At 43.4% G+C, this 21551-nt stretch overlaps 1 protein-coding gene across 1 annotated transcript in view; it reads left to right on the forward strand.

The window, feature by feature from the left end:
• Positions 1–21551, forward strand: part of LOC136578646 (collagen alpha-1(XXI) chain-like) — a 116728-nt gene that overhangs the window by 31438 nt on the left and 63739 nt on the right. Inside the window, exons 2-3 of the mRNA XM_066578838.1 lie at positions 1302–1432; positions 4065–4625. Of these exons, the coding sequence (XP_066434935.1) occupies positions 1302–1432; positions 4065–4625 (692 nt within the window). The remainder of the gene's footprint in view (positions 1–1301; positions 1433–4064; positions 4626–21551) is intronic.

Below are 21551 nucleotides of genomic sequence, written 5' to 3' on the forward strand. Positions count from 1 at the left end.
AGATGGTGAGCGGTCTACAAATCATGTCCTATGAGGAACGGTTAAAGGATCTGGGAATGTTCAGCTTGCAAAAAAGAAGGCCGAGAGGAGACTTAATAGCTGTCTACAAATATCTGAAAGGCTGTCACAGTGCAGAGGGATCAGCCCTATTCTCATCTGTACAAGGAAAGACTAGAAGCAATGGGATTAAACTGAAAGGGAGGAGACACAAATTAGAGATTAGACAGCCAGGGGGATCAATGAGTGGAGCAGGTTACCACGGGAGGTGGGGAGTTCTCCTTCAATGGAAGTCTTCAAACAAAGGCTGGACAGACATCTGTCTGGGATGATTAAGTGATCCTGCACTGAGCAGAGGGTTGGACCCGATGACCATGGAGGTCCCTTCCAACTCTACCATTCTATGATTCTATGACTATTCTAGTGGTCGAATGATCGCATCTTCAAGTCCCCTTGAGGGAATAAACTCTATGGTCAAAAAAGTTCAGTAAAGTTTAATTGAATAAACAAAATCCAGTTTAAAAAAAAAACATATTTTTCCTCACAAAACACTTTTTAAATAGATAAAATACCAAAATTTTTTTTGAAAAAAAGCAGCGTATAATAGGTATTACTATGTTCATAACGACCCAGACAATATTTAGCTCACACTAGAGAGTAAAAAAGATCACTCGCAGATCTTCCACTGCGGATATCCGAAAAGCGGAATCCGACTCGTTCGTGTGAGCCCGGCGTTATGGGGCTCAGAATATGGCAACAAAATGCATTTTACATTTTTTAAAAGTAGTAAAACATAAAAAAAGCTATGGACACAGTCTCGCCATAATCATACAGACTCGTAGAATAAGGTTAATGTGTCATTTTTACCTCACCATGAACGCTGTAAGAGCAAAACCCCCTCAAATTGTAGCAATTGTTTTTTTAATTTCACCCACTTAAGAATTTTTAAAAGTTTTTCCATGCATACAATATAATACATTATATGGTACGGCTTGTCCCACGAAAGCAGGAACGATTATTACTATATCGAGGGAAAAATAAAGTTATGGCTCTTGAAAGGTGAGGTTGATAAGAACCAACACTCAAAAAAAATTATGGGGATCTTGTAAAACTGAATTTACATGGAAGACCTCCTGAAATCTAGAACTGTCTAGTGTATTGTAGCAAATGTTTTTATTATAGTAGCATTAGGCAGGGCGGTCTGGTTACCAACCATAAGCCCCAGAAAATACTGTAAAAAGTCAGAGCTAAGAAAAAAACCCTCCCTTTATATTTGCATTGTTACAACTCCATTTGTTTTCCAGTTGCAGATCACAAGAAACAGTCCAGTCTACAATGAAACGTACTTGGGCATTACATGTTCTTACAGTAATACTACTTATGGAGTCTACGTGTGGACAAGCTATAGATGATGATGAAGAAGATGCTCAAGCAGGTAGGCTCCCTCTAGTGATAAACTATATAGGTATCCGATACTATAAGGAGTGATGTCTGCTACTTTCATGAAATATTATGGAGTGCAGTCCAATAATAGGAATAATCTGGGCAAAACTGATAGACTGGGTTATGCCTAGTGCAGAGCCTGAGGAGGTGATGTAAATGTCTGAAAGTTGCTGGTTCCACTTTTAGGACTTAACTTCTCTAGGTAGTACTCCAGAAAGGAGGTGACCATGCATTCCATTGTAAATTATGGGTGTTGTGGTAACAGACCAGTATTTTCCACCTCCTATAAACTACAATGTAGAGAGCTGCATGTATAGATGGCCTTCTGTAACTCATCTAATCCTTTCTGGAGTGTCAAACAGTGGTGAAGGGTACCAATCTCCTCAAAAATGTGAGGCCCAGAGATAGATATGCAGTGTATATATTAGTATTTACTTATTCATGCTGTGTGCCACTCCTCTTCTATGTCATGGAAACTATATGTGAACAACCAGATACAGACAAATGTTTCAGTGTCCAGGTGGTTAGAGGCCACACCGAATGGCATTGGGGGCTGCATGTTGTTCACCCCTAATTCACCAGGTTTATTAGTAAATAGAAAATGTAAAAAGGAAGACAGCAGACATAAAGACCAGGAATTTGACCAACGTGTTACAAATATTATGATTCTTATCCATGCAATGGATAAAAATTAGTAATAAAATGTGGCCTAATTCTAATCTAGGTCACAATTCAACAGTTGTACCATTCATGTCTTTTATTGGGCACAGTGATTAAACATCCACAGTGTAGGGGAAAAAAAGGCAAGTGAACCTGTTTGTTAATGACTTCTCCAAGAGCTAATTGGCAAAAGGAGGTTCAATTAAAGAGATAAGACTGGACATGTGGATTATACATGTGCTTTGCATATTAAATAAAGGCAAACAAAGCCTGGTTACTGACAAACTCATTATTTTCAAAAAAGATTAGTTAGTGTTAATAGAGCCTCGATTCAAACAACTTTCATAAATTCAGTTATAGAGATGCATGAAGGAGAAAAAGGCTCTAAAAGCATTGCTAAAGATCTGGGTGTACATCAATCCACAATTATACAAATTATTTCTAATTGAAAAAAAATCAAGACTCTTTCTACTTTACCTTGGAGTGAGTGGCTTGTTAAGATAATTCCAAGAAAGAACTAACAAGAAACCCAAGATAAACAGCAAAAGACCTACAGAAGACTCTGTAAGTCTGTTGATATGTCTACTATTAGAGAGGAAAGAACAAGAATGGTGCTCATGGATGAAGACCATAAAGGAAATCACTGCTGCCGGAAAAACATTTTGCCTCAGTATGAGACCACTTGAATGTTCCACGATGATTCTTCTATGGACAGATGGGACAAAAGTGGAACTTTTTGCATAAAATGTGCAACTTTAAGTTTGGAGGAAAAAGAACCCCTGCACACCAACACCGAAACCTCATCCCAACTGTGTAGCATGGAAGAGGGAGCATCATGGTTTGGGGTGGTTTGGCTGCCTCAGGGCCTGCATGCCCTATCATCACTGAGGTAACAATGAATCCCAAAGTGTACTTGTCAGGCAGACGGATGTATTTGTGGAATCCTCATTCAAGTCAATGGGGAAAAAATGGATTTTTTTTTTTTAGTTTTATTTCAGTTTCTCTCCTTCAAAAATGGAATAGAGAGACGGAAACCCTGAACTGACCCCAACGCAGGAGTGAAAGCAGCCTAACATATACAAAATAGAAATGAGTTTTCCTCTTCTTTCGCCTTAAGAAGTTTAATGATAGGTGTAGGATCTAGCGAATTTCAGTGTTTTCTAAAAATATTTCATGAGCGAGTGTCCAGTTGTTTTTGGATGGATGAAGCCACTTATGTAGTAGGACTGCACAAAAACAAATAAGGCGCTCCAAAGCAAAAATTCTAAAAAATACTGGCAGAGGATACAAGTAGAACTTCAGCAACGGTGGACACGCTTGTCAATAGAATTACTGTTTGCTCTATTGGTTCTGGCCAGTGGCTTTCAAAATGAAATCATCTTGGGGAAATATGTTATTTTTCTTAGCACGAAAGAATACGGCCACACAAAGTAAGTACAAATGTCATGTGGTTATACCATAAATCTTGTGCTAGATTTCACATCTCATTTGTTATTTTGCCAATGTAAATATTCGGCGACATTACATTTCATATGGTTTAATTACTGTAAAATAACTAGATTTAGGCAAAATTCAAGTAGGTTCAGCTTCAGTAAACCAAGCCAATTAATTATGGTCATCGGGGAAATTTGCAGCTAATACCCCCTACAGTGGGTGTTGCAGTGGACATGTGCCACGAATGACCTAACATGTAATATATGGACACTCCAAGCCCGTCACAAAGGGGCTCCTCTTACCTACTTAGACCATACACAAATATTCTGACCATAGGACTGGAATCATTCCCAAGTAAGGTCAATCAATCTCACTTTCCCCGTACCTAACAAGCATAGAGGAACCATAACAGGAGCCCTCCATAGATGAAACATATTATTGGGAAGTGTTCAGTTTTGGGTCACATTAAGTACATTTTAGGTTACATTCTCTATAAATGAGTTGACATACATGTGTATATATGTTGACAGGTTGCCGAACTGTTATGAATGATTTGGTGTTCATCGTTGATGGGTCCTGGAGCGTAGGGTATGAAGATTTTGACACCGCAAAGAACTGGCTAATAAACATAACGAGCAGCTTCGTCGTTGGACCTGCTAACACTCAAGTGGGTGTAGTTCAATACAGTGATCGACCAAGGTTGGAATTTGACCTTGGCCAACATCGGACGAACCAAGAACTTATTAATGCCCTGAAAGACATGCAATACTTGGGAGGAAATACACAGACAGGACGAGCAATTAAATTTGCGACAGAGAACGTTTTTCCGTCTTCCCAGAGGGCTAATCTTGCCAAAAACAAAATTGCCATTGTTGTTACCGATGGCAAATCCCAGGACGAAGTGGAGGAGATTGCTGCTCAAGCCAGAGCAGCAAACATTACTATGTATGCAGTGGGAGTTGGCTCTGAAATCACCCAGTCTGAACTAGTGGCAATTGCTAATTCTCCATCCTCCGACTATGTCCTGTATGCAGATGACTACACCACCATAGACAGGATTAAGGAAGCCCTGCAGCAGAAGATATGTGAAGGTAATGTCCCACTATATCGTAGTCATTTGTGACGCTCCAAGTGCATTTACAATAAAGATTATTAAAACTAGCACACTCAATACTTTAGGATACAGAGAGGATCAAAGCATGTAGCCAATTTTTTAAATTAACATTTGGACATAATTGTTTGCGGACATAACCAAAAAGTAGGCAAATGTGGGTCTCATGTTCTGTGATATTTTGCGCCGCAGAGATATTGTTCCATATTCCCATTTGCATATTTCCCAGAGGAGCATGGATGGCCTTATAAGTCTCCTCACACCTTCTTGATGCTCTCCTTAAGGAGAACCGATACCCTTCCTGACCCTCTATAGGCATTTCACTAGCCATGCCAGAAATCTACTGCACACTGATGAGAAGCAATCACCCCGCAACAGCTGTCTGTGTATGGTTATTTTGGTTTTGGCTTATAATTTCCAGTCATTGTTACAAGGCTTGTTTAAAAAGTCTAACATTGCCTTGTAGGAATGTTGCCTTCCACTAGGTGGCACTGTGGAGGTATTGTTCCATCTTCCTATTTGCATATTTCCCAGAGGAGCATAGATGGCCTTATAAGTCTCCTCCCACATCTCCCTAAGGAGAAATGATACACTTCCTGACCCATTTTTCACCCGAAAATACTGTCAGCTAGATACTAACAGGTCAGATCTCACATACAAGGGTAAAATGTTGTATGCTCATAAGATAGGATTTGACAATTTATATGGCAACATTTGGTGATATTCCTAGTGTATATTTCACATTTGTTTGGCTTTGTAGGTTACTACATTTTGCCACATTGTTCTGGCAGTATGGCGTGTGTCCAGGCACATTGTTGCCATATATAATATATGATGGCAAACTGTTTACGTGAATTGGTTCATGACTGCATGGAGACTATGCTTCATCATACCGGTACTACATAGGATTAGTGGCTCATACTGTCTAATGTACCGCCACATTTCAGGGTCCACATCACAACCACAATATCTGCAATCACCCCTTCCCTGCAGTTCTAATGTACAGAAATTACAGCATCATAGATCGAGGCCTCATCAGTAAGTCCTCCCTCCGGCTGCAACAATATCTGATAAAGCATCATCACTGACTTCTGCTGTGCTTGTTTTAGTGTTACATTGAGCTCAGGAGAAAAAATTGGCAATATTTCAACATAGAGTTTGATCACTGATAAGGCAAAGTCTAAAGGCCCATTTAGACAGGATGAGTTTCGGGCAAACGATGCCGGACACTCGTCCCCGCAAGTACCCGCTCACATACTTTTGCACGGGAGTGAGGATCGTTGCTTCACAGCGGGGCAACTGGGGGAGATTTCACTTAACATAGCAGTTGTTCAGTTATGAACAGCCGCTATATTAGGTGAATGGAGAGGGGCGGGGGAGCCAGATGTGTTGTTTTTTTCATAGAATTGCGCATTTGCACCTCCCGTAGACTTCTACGCGCGCAATAATAGAGCATGTCTTACTTTTTTAAGTGTGTGCAAGAAAGGAAGATGAGAGCAAAGTCATTAAAATCAATGGATTCAATTCTCTGGGTACTGTGCGCACAATACGTACGCAAATACATTTATCTGAAGGAGCCCTAAGGGCAAAAACACATGGGCATATGCGCAACTACGCTCACTGGGTTGTTTTTTTTTTTAGACTACTAGAACACATCTGGCCCTTATTATGCTAAATAGACTCATGGCGAAGGTGTGTTCCGCATCCATGTGAACATGCCCTGCGTGCACAAAAAGTACGGTAAAATATACTGATACGTGCATAAAAGCGCCTTGTTCACGGTGCAAATGTGCTGTGCTGAAGTGTGTGCAATTGTGCCTATGTCCGTCTGAAGGAGCCCTAAAGTGTGTATCTGTTTCGGATTTTCCCTTCTCCGTGGAAAAACCCATCTCTATCACTAAACAATGCCCATCAGCTACTTCTAAGGCCCCCTTCACACGGATGTATTTGCACGCATGCGCCGAGAATAGAACCTTTTGATTTCACTAGGTTTGTTCACATGCACATATTTTCCCGCGCAATTTCGCACACAAAAGTCCTCATAGAAGTTAATTGGGGAAGTGCAAATGCACGCCGGCAGCTAGGGGCTTGACCAGGGCGTTACCTGCAGCTAAGGGTGCATTCACACGAACGTATATCGGCTCGGTTTTCACGCCAGGCCGATATACGTCGTCCTCATCTGCATTGGGGGGGAGGCTGGAAGAGCCAGGAGCAGGAACTGAGCTCCCACCCCCTCAGCACCCCCACTCCGCCCCCTCTGCACTATTTGCAATGAAAGGAGGCGGGACGGGGCAGGGCTAAGTTCCAAGAATTAGCCCCGCCCCGCCCCGCCTCTCCCCATTGCAAATAGTGCAGAGGGGTGGAGAGGAGGCAGAGAGGGGGTGGGAGCTCAGTTCCTGCTCCTGGCTCTTCCAGGCTCCCCCCCCCCTGCAGATGAGGACGACGTATATCGGCTTGGCGTGAAAACCGGTGGAGACAAGATGCACCATTACCGACGGGTGAAACCTTACATAAGGGTGGTTTCAGACAGCTGTAGGCGCAACTACGCTTGCCGATACAGAACATAGTTGCGCATCAACAAGGTTTTTTCTTTAACCTCATAAGCTTTTCAAACTCCGCGCCATAGCACAGGAATTTGAAAAAAATAGAGGCAAGATAGGTGCTGCCCCATCTTTCCTGCACATAGTTAATACTACATGTGGGAAAGATAGTGAAAACGAAACCACTGAAATCAGTGGTTTTGTTATGTCCTGTTATGCAGTTGTGATTATCACGGCCGCATAAGGGGCGAAAATCACGCTCGTTTGAAACCGCCCTAACTGTGCAGGAAAAAGAACACATCTGGAACTCCTTAGACTAATTGGCCATTTCAATTTATGTTTTTTTTTTCGCCGTGTGCAAATTTACATGCCTTGTGGATGCAAAAAGTACAGTAAAATATGCCAATGCTTGCACAAAAAAGCACCCTTCATTCCACAAATACGCATGCGCTCGTGTGAAGGGGGCCTGATATTTACTCCAACATTAAAAGGATAATATTTAGCAGAAGCACCCAATAAGGTCACCGTCCGCACAGCACAAGCACCTCTACTACATGTCCGTGGCTCATGTCTCACAGCTGATGTAATGCAGTTCACCTATTACTTCTATGAATGTTGAAATGCAGCTTATGTTTAACCTTCATAAGTCACGGACCTGGCGAATGCCAGACACGTCAAGAGCACAAGACATTACTGTAAAGCTGCTCTGCTGGATATATAGACTCTCACAAGTAAGCAGGTGTGACTCTGTTGGCTGCAATAAGTAAACTGGGCTTTTCTCTGTTGCAATCCCAAAAATTGGAGCAGGGCAACGGGCATTAGTTGTAATGTTGCAAGGTCTGAAATGTGGTGCAGATAGCGCCGTCCCTCCTCCTGTGTCCTTGTCTCTATGGTCTAGTTTTGTAAATTGTATCCCTATCCCTACATATATATTCCTGCACAATATGTGGGCGTTGTATACAGCACATATAAATAATACTAACATTGCATGTGAGGCCACATTACAAACATTAGTACTAATAAAAATCCCATTTCTAAAAGATCCATGGTCTACGTCAATAGCCTTATAGGCTATTATGGGTCTGTCTATGGAATATACGGACAACACACGGTCTCAAAATACAGTTGTGTGAATGGGCCCTAAAGAAGAGATGTGAATGCTTGGATAACCATTGTAAGAGTAACCTAGCAATTGTTTCTGCACATTATTCCCCAGGGTTAATATAGTTCACTAAAAAGACTCATAAAAGTGGTCAAAAGCAGAACGAGATGGCTAGAACTGGCTTATTGGGGGTGTAAAATAAACTAATGTATTGAAACATCATAAAAGACCTTGACTGGGATTTGAAACAAAATGCGATAAAAAGGCTACTTATGATAACACTGGTCAACAAATTTTCATAAAAGTCAGGTTACTGAAATAAAATTAGTCATTTCTTATCATTTTTATGTGCTCAACACAAATCTGACAGTCAAAATGCAAAATTGGCTCCATTTTTTTTGTAATCTGCAATAATTGTTTACACCACGAAATACATGCCAATAGTAATAGGCCTCCCGGTTAACACCTGTAAAGAATCAAGTCATAGACTGTCTTAGATTTCCTTGCCCGTCTCTTATACAGCTGCTCAGGACCATCTCTGGGGAGTGCCCAGCAGTAGTCAGCCAGCATGCTAGTGTCCAGCAGTAGTCAGCCAGCATGCTAGTATCCAGCAGTAGTCAGCCAGCATGGTAGTGTCCAGCAGTAGTCAGCCAGCATGCTAGTGTCCAGCAGTAGTCAGCCAGCATGCTAGTGTCCAGCAGTAGTCAGCCAGCATTGTAGTGGACCATGTTCCCTGGTATCTTTGTTCCATTGTTGCTATGCCTTGATGAAAACGTTCGCCATGTTCAGCACTAACCATACCACAGTTGTCTGGAAAGAAATTCCGATGGGGATGAAGGAAGTGGATCTTTAGAGACATATTGCAGCCAAGGTTCTGATACTGCATCAGCATGTCTTGTTCTAGTTCCTTGTAGTTTTCTGCCCTAACATTCCAGAGAAAGTTTGTAGACACTAGGAGAAAAGCATCCTATGCTTGTTCCGCATCACCCTGCAGCAAGTTGTTGGACCGGTCATTTTTGAAGAGCTTTCGAATCTGAGGACCCACAAAAACTCCCTCTTTAATCTTTGCCTCGCTAAGTCGAGGGAATTTTTCATGAAGGTATTGGAACACTGGCGAAGTCCGGTCCACAGCTTTCACGAAGTTCTTCATCAAACCTAGTTAGGGGTGGTACCAAGATTTTGTGAGCCTCGACCAGAGCTGGGTGCTAGATATTCTTCTCTAACTGCTGCATTTTGTCTGTGAGCCCATTCCTTGCGCAAGTAGTGCAATTCCTTTGCTCAGCTATCCCACTCACATAAGAAACAGGTCCTGTAAGCACATGGCTGTCTGGCTTAACCCTTTGCAATCCAATTTTGGATTGAGGGTTTCCTAGGGGGCTTTCTCTTTCTGTCATTATACAATAGCGACATCTGCTGGCTAGAGCCAGTACTGCTGTATGGGATATGCTGGAGAGGCCCCCGAAAACAGAGCGGCCAGTAATATACAGTAGAAAAACCCTGCGGGACGTCTTCCGACATCGGAGGTGTACAGCCTTCAATCAGAATGTCTGAAGATGTCAGACAGTGGATTGGAAAGGGTTAAACTGTTAGTGTAAGTGTAACTGTAAGGATGTTATTACAGTCCTACTGGATAAATTTACACGGTGAAGCACAGAAAATGAACTATATGAAATATCTTCAAGACCAGAGCCAATAAAAAATTTTCATGTTCATATTCGTGTTCAGCGCACCAAGATACTACAGATTAGGATTTAGGACCTTTTTTAAGTCAGTGACAATTTCAGTTTTGACCAGTAAATAATTGGATAATTGTTATCACTGCTTTACATTCCACTATACAATCTATGCAATAATAAACACACTTCAGAAGAGCTTAGTAACATCATATAAGTGTTTATCACTGTGTTCTTCTCCGATGCATCGCATATACAATTAGGTATACTTCATTGATAAGGCTACGATACCCCTTGAGTATTACCTGAACCAATACTCCAACACCATTGATTATGAAAACAAAGCTTTGGACTCATCTGTAGTCTTACTACACATGGCACCACTCCTATCAATGGGCTAGGCCTGATTTTGTAGCTTAGCTCAATTCACTCAAAATAGGTACACCATTGCTATCACATAAGTCCCACAAAAGTAGTATAGGCCCTAGCAGCAGGCTTACAGATATATACATATGTAAAGTGATGTGTGAAAGGAGAGAATCCAAAAAAGACTAGTTTCGAATACAACCAGTGTTGCCAACTATCCACAAAGTCCTCGAAGTTTCCAAAAATAGGGGGCTTGCATGTTCGTGAAAAAAATTAATGTGTTCGTAATATCTTTGAGGCTGGAGGTGCTTGAGCAACTCAATGTGATTGTGTTGTGTCAGTTTGAGCTTGACCGTGCATTTGGTCATCTTTGACTCTGATGGGTGTGTCAGCTGTTGGTGTACATCTGGGGCAGTTAGGGAGGGTTTTTAGTTCCCTCCTGGTTTGGGTTCTGTGCTGGTCAATTTCAGTGCAGTCTCCTTCTGCTGTGGACTGAGGACATCTCTGGATCCGGTTTCCGTGATTCTTTCAGCAGCTCTTCAGATAAGTTTAAAGATTTACTACTGAGATTTATTTTTTGAGGTTTTGGTTTACTCTTATGGTGGTTTTGCCTTTGTCATTTATCAGGGTTAGTGAGTGGCACAGGCAGGAGAGTGGATGTCTCCTTATCTGGGCAGGCCATCCACGAGTAGGTAGGGGTTGTCACCCTCTAGTTCCTCCTAGGGAAAGTTTCCCTCTTTTGTTTACTTTTTACTTATACTGCAGGGGGTTCCTGGTAGTATGGTGTGAACATTGCCAGAGAGTTTATGTGTTGGTTGGCAGTTATTGCATGCACGAAGCAGACGTGACAGATTGTTGTTCTGATTTACAGCTCATAGTAAATGCTGGTAATGCGCTTTGTAACAGTATACTGAGTTACAGACATTTATTATCTGTAGCATTCATTGTAGTTTTTCAATTCTTCTGTAAAAATGCTGTCTGCTTTGCCCATTCTGACTAATGCTGGCTCTCCTTGGAGAGTTGAGTATGCACTATAAACACTATATGGTCCATACCCAGCTGTCTGACAACAACAGATGGAAAATTAAGCACTATATTCTAACACAAGGACTTCAAACCAACTTTGAAACATGGTGGTGACCACGATTGGTCTTAGGGCTGTGCATCTGCACTAGGCACATCATCCTTCTCCAATAAAAAGAGCCATGTCAGTATTTGGCTACCTGGTGCCCGCACATAGCAGATGCCCGCTACAGCTTCCATGTTCCACACCATGCTGGCAGCTCCATATTATATCATTTTGTCTTGCTGTAGTCATGAGCGGCTTTTACCAGATAACTCTGTCAGCTCCTTTGCTTCCTTCTCTTCTTTCTTTTATGCAGGCTTCATCGATGAAAGAGAAAGTTCCTCTCCATATTATTGCTCACAACCAGCAGAAGCTGTGAGCGCTGCTTGATAACAACTTCTGACTGCTCTTGCAACTCATAGTAGAGAAAAGTATGTAGAAGTGATGCCAGTAGGCAGGGGCGTAACTATAGAGGATGTAGGGGATGTGGTTGCACCCGGGTCCAGGAGCCTTAGGGGGCCCATAAGGCCTCTCTTCTCCATATAGGAAGCCCAGTACTATGAGTAAAGCATTATAGTTGGGGGCCCCGTTCCAGGTTTTGCATTGGGGCCCAGGAGCTTCAAGTTACGCCTCTGCCAGTAGGGGATCATGGTGCATGCTGTGGAAGGGTTGAGTCATGCTGTAGCGAGAGATGTAGTGCTGTGGGAGTAGATGGTGCTGGGATGGCAGGCATGTACCGCTGAAGAGCGAGGAGAGTGGTTTAGTGGGATGGAAGGGGGACATGTAGATCTGCAAAGGAATAGTGCAATTATTTGAACAATAATCGTTCTGTGTAAAAGGAAGGGCCTTAAGGCTCTCTCCAACTTCAGGAATTCAACAGGACACCATCTAGAGCTACCACAGCTACAACAGTCCAGGTACTCTCTCTATCCACACAGGAGGCCCCAGGGAATCCCTAAGCACCCATGCTTAAGCTGCAGCCAGCCTTTTCCACAGCAGGCATCTCAGGGCTCCACTTGCAACATATGAAGACTAAAGCTCACACCCGCTTCAGCAAACGTTCAGCAGGAGGGCCTCCCACAACTTTCTTCTGCATCGTTGTGTCTCTTAAGAAGCCCATTGATGCAGCACTAGCAAGCGAGGGCATTTCTAGAATCTTAAAAGATTAGGCCGGGGATGAATGTAGGGGCCCCAATGCAAAATCTGTAACATGGCCGCTAACCATCCATGTACCATCTATAAGAAAACACCAGTTTTATATGACTGCTACCTGCACTCTCTATAGCTACACCCATGGTTCACACAATCTCCATTGCGGCCATAATAGAAACTCCCAGACATTCTAACTGCATGGTCAAACACAAAGCTCATCATACATTATACAGTAAGCATCAGTCGTCTTTTGGGTTTTCCTAATAAACCTGAGCATCAATGTCAATCAGAATAGCACTGAATGGCTGTATTGTCTTTGGAGTATATGGCAGTATGTGCTTTATTTGCATGATGAATATATAATTTGTTGTAGTCATGTATATGAGTAGGGGTAGGCACATCAAAAAAACCTTGCACAGGGCACCATCAACAAAAAGCCATCCCTGGTTGTGACAACATCATGGTTTGAGGCTGTTTGGTTGCCATAGAAAAATGATAAAAACATGAATTCAGTACTGTACCGTCAAATATTATATCATGTTATACATTTATCTAAGTGCTAATGACCACTTGTCTGTCTGTCCATGTGTGACATGTGAGTTGATCACTTGCTGGTGATGTCATTGCAGGTCCTACAGCATAATAAAGCATGCAGAGCCTGACAGCAGCCGTGTGCTTACTGGACCTGTGATGATGTCACCGTCATGTGATCAGTCACCTGGGCTTTGATCCCGGCCCCTGATGATCACATGACAGTGATGTCACAGGTCCTTCACTTTGCAGAGCTGTGCGCGTGACAGACGAAGCAGCAGAGCAGTGCGTGTGACAGGTAGAACAGCAGAGTCGTGCGCACGACAGGCAGAGCAGCAGAACCGTTCACGCGACATGCAAAGCAGCAGAGTCGTGCGCACGACAGGCAGAGCAGCAGGTGGAGCTGTATGTAGACTCAGTCACCTGTGTAGGAGGAGTCCGGGGTCACGTGACTAGGGGGTGATCAGTGTGTGCAGGACTCCGCTGTTTCGGTTATGATCTCTGTTGTGTGCGATGAAAAATGTATGTAGCAGAACTGTGTGTGTATGACGTGCATGTAGCAGAGCTGTGTGTGACACATGCATGTAGCAGAGCTATGTGTGTGACATGCTCTGTAGCAGAGCTGTGTGTGTGACACGCACATTTAGCAGAGCTGTGTGTGTGACACATGCATGTAGCAGAGCTGTGTGTGTAACATGTGCATGTAGCAGAGCTGTGTGTGTGACACACACATGTAGCACAGCTGTGTGTGTGCGCCGTGCATGTAGCAAAGCTATATGTGACATGCATGTAGCAGAGCTGTGTGTGTATAACACATGCATGTAGCAGAGCTGTGTGAGTATGTAGCAGAGCTGTGTGTGTGACATGTGTGTAGCATAGCTGTGTGTGTGATGTGCATGTAGAAGAGCTGTGTGTGTGCATGCCTTGCATGTATCAGAGCTATATGTGACATGCATGTAGCAGAGCTGTGTGTGTGTACCAGGTGCATGTAGCAGAGCTGTGTGAGTATGTAGCAGAGCTGTGTGTGTGACATGTGTGTAGCATAGCTGTGTGTATGTGACATGCATGTAGCAGAGCTTTGTGTATGTGATGTGCATGTAGCAGAGCTTTGTGTATGTGACGTGCATGTAGCAGAGCTATATATTATCTATCAAACACCCTAAAGATGTAATAACAGTGACATCATCACAGGTCCTAAACCAGCAGCCATGTGCTAACAACTCCAATGCCTTTCACTATATTATATCAGTCAGTGGCGCCACCAGAAACACTGGTACTATAATTTCCTAACAATTACTAGTTTGTAAAATGAAGCTGGGTCTTGTAATAAAACAATGACATAAGCACAAGAGTCATTCCAATAAACAGGAGGCACTTTTGATCAAAGGCAAGACTATAAACCAACAAAGATGTTTAAGCAGCATGTTCATGTAAGAAGCCCAGAAGTAGTCATATAAAGAAAACGGAAGTAAATGAAAAACTTCAACCAGAAAATGAGTCAGCTATCAGCTATCCTAAGCATTCCACCTAATTTACTGTAAATGTTGGGTTGGAGTCATTGCTGCTCAAAGGGGAAACACTAGCAGAGGTATAAGTAAGTAGAAGCTCCAAAGTCCCATTGCAAAATCTGCGGCAGGGCCCCTCAAATATCACATTTCATTTACAGTACTAGTTATTGTATATTACTGATTTTCTTATATGGGGAAAAATGCCCTGTTGGATTCCCTTATATCCGGGGCCACAGTGTGACCAACAACCCCCGCACGTGTTTTATGTTTCTACATATATCACTTTATTTATTACAGTAGGTGGAGATGTGAATGCAGATTCTGTCGAGTTTATACAGACATATGGAAAAATAAAAACATTCCACAAACATTGTAGCATTACTGTGTAGTCATATATAATTACATACGCACAAACGCTACAATTTTTCAAGAGTGTTTAGGATTTGTGTGTATATATATATATATATATATATATATATATATATATATATATATATATATATATATACTGCCTATATATTAAATACAAAGTTTCATTCAATTCCAACCACTCCTCCTAGTAAATGGATTTTTTTTTACAATCAGTATACATTCTATTGTGTATATATATGTACTGTATGGTCTTTCTTTTCATGTAAGTAAATATTTCTTCTGTGAATTCTAATAGATTTTGAAACTGTAAATTCAGCAAAACCAAATATTCCAGTATACTATTGAGGGATCGGTAGCCTTGCTTTTAAATAGGAAGCTCAGTCCATGAGTGACCTCTAGTGGTAATAATGTGGTACGTTCAGTTCAATCTCAATATTTTTCAAAAACAGATGTAAAAAGTGGATAAAATTAGACAAATGATTAATTAGAATGAATTCCTGGTTACATTTGGAAAAAGTGGAAATTAAGTTTACTCTGACAAAACGTGGATGCTATGAGCTCAGATATTTTAGTTGTACAGATCTAGCTATCCAATGACACCCAAGCTTCGGCTTCTTCACAAAAGGCATGATGCTTTCTCCTAGTACAAGATTGATTCCAACTTACCTTCCACATGTTGCAGGTTTTCAGTGTCGGAGGAAACAAAGAAGCCCCAGAGCATCACCGGGCCACCGCCATGCTTCACTGTAGGCATGGGGTTGCTTTCAGCACTGGCTTTATTCTTCCTCCTCCAGATATACTGCTGATCCATAGGCAGGAACAATTCTAGTTTTGTTTCCTCACTCCACAGAACAGAATCTCAAAACGTCTGTGGCTTATTATATGGTTTGAGCACCTTGGAGATGACTTCTCTTGCACTTTTGGGACAGTAGAGTTGTACGTCTTGGAGTTCAGGCATGAAGACCTACAGTATTTAGTATGTGGCTTACTATGCAAATGGAAACCTCAGTGCTTGCTACCAACAAATCTTGCTGCAGGTCTTTTGCAGCCACTCTAGAGTTTTTGACCACTTGCCTCCTCAGAAATCTGGCCAATGTTCTTTAAACTATGCTTCCAATGGTATCTCTAGGAGCCTTCAGTGCCTTCGCTGTCTTTTTGCATCCTTTACCTTGTTTGTGGAAGGCAATGACCTCCTAACTTTTTGAACCACTTTTTTGACTTAAAGGGGTTGTCCCGCGGCAGCAAGTGGGTCTATACACTTCTGTATGGCCATATTAATGCACTTTGTAATATACATTGTGCATTAATTATGAGCCATACAGAAGTTATAAAAAGTTTTATACTTATCTGCTCCGTTGCTGGCGTCCTCATCTCCATGGTGCCGACTAATTTTCGCCCTCCGATGGCCAAATTAGCCGCGCTTGCGCAGTCCAGGTCTTCTCCTGTTCTCTATGGGGCTCCGTGTAGCTCCGTGTAGCTCCGCCCCATCACGTGCCGATTCCAGCCAATCAGGAGGCTGGAATCGGCAGTGGACCGCACAGAAGAGCTGCGGTCCACGGAGGCAGAGGATCCCGGCGGCCATCTTCACAGGTAAGTATAGAAGTCACCGGAGCGCGGGGATTCAGGTAAGCGCTCCGGTGAGCTTTCTGTACGTCCCTGCATCGGGGTTGTCTCGCGCCGAACGGGGGGGGGGGGGGGGTTGAAAAAAAAAAAACCTGTTTCGGCGCGGGACAACCCCTTTAAGCTGCCTGTCCATGGGTGTTTTTGCCTTGCGTTCCCCGCGGTGATAAACTGGCTGCGGGGAACGCAGTGAATGCTTTCCATAGCAACGCTAGGGAAAGCACAGCCCCCCTGTCCACGAGTGGAGAATCATAGCGAATTGCTGCGATGCTCTGCGGTGAGCCTAGCTGTCAGATAGTCTCACCACGGAGATCCGTCAGCTGGCTCCTGCTCCCCAGCGTTGGCTGCCGCTGCAAACATCCACCGCCAGATATCACAACGCCCGTGGACAGGCAGCCTTAGGCCGCCTGCAGACGAGCGGGTCGGATCCGGCGGCGAGAATTCTTTCCATAGCAACCCTATGGAAAGCACAGCCCCCCTGTCCACGAGTGGAGAATCATAGCGAATTGCCGCGATGCTCCGCGGTGAGCCTAGCTGTCAGATAGTCTCACCACGGAGATCCGTCAGCTGGCTCCTGCTCCCCAGCGTTGGCTGCCGCTGCAAACATCCGCCGCGAGATATCGCAACGCCCGTGGACAGGCAGCCATAGGCCGCCTGCAGACGAGCGGGTCGGATCCGGCGGCGAGAATTCTCACCGCGGGACCCGACCTGAGCGCCTGCAGAGACGAGCGCGTACTCACCCGCGCCCGGCGGCCCCGATTCTTTCATGTGCCGGCTGCCGGGCAGCCGGCGCATGCGCAGACCGGAGCCGGCGGCCGGGTGAGTGACGTTTCTGTGCGAGTCTCTGCGAGCCCCGCACAAAAATAGGACATACCACGGTTTGTTTGTCGCGCGAGATTTCGCGTGGCCAAACCGCGGCCGTCTGCATAGGAGTGCGTATTGTAATGCACTCCTATGCAGGCTTTTAGTGGCGGAAATCCCGCGGGAAATCCCGCTGCGGGATTTCCGCCCGTGTGCAGGCGGCCTTAGTGTGACTAAATAACTACCTGTTATGTTAGTTATTTAAATTCTTCTTGTTAGATTGTTTTGGGGTTTTGCTTGTTAGTCAGTTTGGCAAATACATATAATTACGTATGGGAAGGGGTTCCTCACTTTGTTTTGTCGATGTTTATATATTAATTGTATAGCTTTAGATTACAGGGCGCCTACGGCAACAGTTTTGGTTGCCATCGGCTTTGGGTCATTTTCTTTTTTATGTATATATTTTTATTTTATTCTGTAATTTCTTTACTTATTTTTGTAACAATTTTTTTTACCATCAATGTAAATGTCCCCTATGACATCACATAAGACTTCTGGGGGTCATTTACACTGTATTTGTTTTTTATATCACATTTTCCACTGTAGCTGAAGCATCCATAGAAGCCCCAGTTACAGGGAAAAACATCCTAACAGAGCTGATCAGGGTCTGCTGGGACCCTGTAGCTTTGATGTAACAGGCGGCACCCGGCGGTCACGTGATCGCCTGGTTGCATAGTAGAAGTAATACTTCCACTTTCACTCTTTAGTACATAGCAATCATTGAGCACTACGTAGCCTGGGAAGGAGAAAACAGAAACGGTCAGCCAAAGACCTAACCTACAGGAGCAGAGGCTTTAATCCCATATCATATTTTTGCTATCAACAGGGACTAAAGCACAGGATCAAGTGCCGTATATTTACCCCGCTTGGTCCTTAACCCCTTAACACCACAGGGCATAAGTTTACTTCCTGACTGTGGGAGAATTAACACAACGAGACATAAGCTTACCCCCCTGTGGATGGGACGTGATCAGAAGCTGAGCTCGCATCATCCCGCAGTGGGAGCGTGTGGTTGCCAATAGCCGGCCTCCTGCTGCAACAGTGTGGGTACACAACAACAGCGACTCCTGCTGTTAGCCCTCTATATGCCGTGATCTATGTATGTTTTGCTCTTTTCCCCCTATTTGTATAAAAAAAGTAAAATTTATGAAAAACCCCACATATTTGGTATCCATAATAACCTATAAATTGAACACACTATTTATCCTGCACAGCAAAAAACATAAAAAAAACTGAGGCAAAAACCTTATTTTGTTCGTTTTTCCTCTCAAAAAACGCAACATTATGGGACTTTGAATGCAGCCATATAAAAATAATTTTCATTTTAAAAAGGGGGTTTATTGTGCAAAAGTGGAAAAACCTAAAAAAAATCATAATATTTTTGGTATCTTCAGAATCCTACGATGCACTAAAAAATGTATCATGTCATTTATGCTGTATGATTGATGCTGTAAAGAAAAAAATTTAAAAACAATGTCAGAATTGATGTTTTCTCTCCCTGCTCTCAAAAATAAATCATAACAGTTTTACGATACATTTGCACCCAAAAATAATACCTATAAAAACTACAGTTCGCCACACAAAAAAAAGCCCTTATACGGCCGCGTCGACAGAAAAAAAAAGGAGATAAGGCTTTTGAAAAGTGCGGATGAAAATCCCCCAAAAATCGTTGCATCCTCATGGCTAAAATAGGCCGTGTCCTTAAGGGGTTGTAGGAAGTCTGCCAGCTGCATCTAACATACAAGGGTAATCCCAATATACGGAGGCGTAACTTGAAGCTTCTGGGCCCTGGTACAAATTCTGTAACAGGGCCTCCAAGTATAATACTTTATTCATTGGACTGGGCTCCCTGTATGGAGAAGAGAGGCCTGATGGGCCCCCCGCACCCCCTGCATCCCCTATAGTTACGCCCCTGCCAATATATAATGTGCCAATGACAAATAACTTTACTTCTATTTTTTCTATGCTATCAGTTACAAAACATCCCCCTTTCAGCAGTACCAACATCTTCCCCTTCCATACTTGTAAGCACCCCACCACCCTCTCCCCCTCACCCTGATAATTGGCATCTCCTGCTCAGGAAGCTGCATTCCCAGCTTCAGCACATGTGCACTGACGTCCATTGCCTCAATGATGTCATTCTGAAGAGCTGAAGCTGAAGAGAGGTGCTGGCGCAGTTGCAAGGCGGTAGAACCCCCCCCCCCCCCCATCACTCGTGTTTGGAAGCCCCTTCACTTCGTCACACTTTGACAAAAATAACAGAAATTTCCTGCTGTGGCCCTAATACAATGTTTAAAGCTGCAGCGGGAAGACATGGATGTAAACAAGATTATATTATCAAAAAAAATTATAGTAAATAGTATAAATGGAATTTAAGAACACCTAATTAAAATTTACAATACGAAAGGAACGGTAATAACTAATGAAGCGAATCAGAAATTACAGATTATATTGCTGATCTAGCTTTTAATTATGAACTAATGTTATATTTACTAGCTTTTACAATATTGGCATTTCTCTTTGCGTTTTTGTCCTATAAAGAAGTCTATGGCAAAATGCTTCATAAAAATGCCATATCTAGAGCAGTCTGCTATAGGCCCCCGCAGAATTTCTGCCCGTGCCCGCCTGCATAGGATTGCATTAAAAAAACGCAATCCTATGAACACAGCCGCGATTTGTCTGCGTGAAAACACATGCGGAAAACAAATCGCGGCATGTTCTATATCTGACAGAAATGTCACTCCCGGGCCGCTGGCTCTGGGTGGCAGCCGGCACATCAGAGAGCCGGAGCCGCGAGAGCAGGTGAGAGCCGCACTGGTCCCTGCAGGGACGCGGGTCGGATCCTGCTGCGAGAATTCTCGTAGGGGATCCGACCCGGCCGTCTACAGGCAGTCATAGAATGTGCAGAAAAAAATACCACAATAAAAAAAACAGTTTTATAGTGTGTTTGATAACTTCCTATTAATCTACAGCTAACTTCCAGTGACACCAGTCAAAAAAAACAGTCAAAAACAATCAGGAAAAACTAACCCAAAAAGTGATACTTTTCCTAAAAACGTTATGTTACGTCCAAGTGGGACGCGCTTGATCCGTAAACCTGAAAAGCACACACAGTGCACCCAAACAGTGCTAAACAATATCGCTAACTGCACCGAAGGGAAACACTATCCCTAGTGAACCTTACCAGGGGAAGGACCTGCTTAAATGCAGGCAATCCGTCCTGACAAGGATGAACCTGACCACGTGCCTCGACCACTAGTTGACCCTACGTGGGACAGGGGAATAACACAGAAAACAAAAAGGAAAAGGATTGCAGTACTTAGCTTTAGGCCTCCTGCACACGGGCGGATTTGCAAAATCCAGAACGTAATTCTGCCTACGGATTCTGCAGCAAATCCAGCCCACAGCTGCTATAAGAAAACGCGATTTCCTGCCCAGGAGCAGAAATCAATTGTGATTTTCCACTCTCGGGATAAATCGCAGTATGCTGTGATTTTGTTCGGGCTATACACGGCTGGCTTTTATTGAAGTCAATGGAAGCTGTCCGTCCTGCGGCCATTCTGCAATTATCATTGCAGAATGGTCCCAGGAGCCGTCATTGCCATAGCAACGGCACGGCATTTTCTGAACTTGCCGACACTCTGGCTGGTACATTCACAGCAGAGGGCGGAGAGGTAAGCTGGAGTTAACAGCTGGGCAGCAGGTCGAACTCCGCTGTGGGAATCCCGCATGCCGGGTCCAATCCACCTGTGTGCAGATGGCCTTAGATGCCACAGGTCAATAGTAGATACAGAACCAACTCTGACTGTAGTCATAGTCAGAGGAAGACTGAAGAATTAACAGCAATTCAGCTGAGCATCAGGCCAGGCTAAATAGCCCAGACAATTACCCACAGGTGAGACCAAACATGTCTCACCTATTACCACTCCCACCAGAGCTAAGAGATGGAGAAACCTTTACCAAACCAGTCCCAGACTGTCAGACAGGGAGAGACCCCTGAACCGCTGCAATACCTTATCTGTGAAACCATCCTTATTCTGTTTTATGGTATTACTTTGTATTCTCTTGATGTGAAGAATTACATATGGTACTTTTAGTCAATATGTTTTCCCACA

This window comes from Eleutherodactylus coqui, chromosome 9 (assembly GCF_035609145.1).
Source record: "Eleutherodactylus coqui strain aEleCoq1 chromosome 9, aEleCoq1.hap1, whole genome shotgun sequence".
NCBI lineage: Eukaryota > Metazoa > Chordata > Amphibia > Anura > Eleutherodactylidae > Eleutherodactylus > Eleutherodactylus coqui.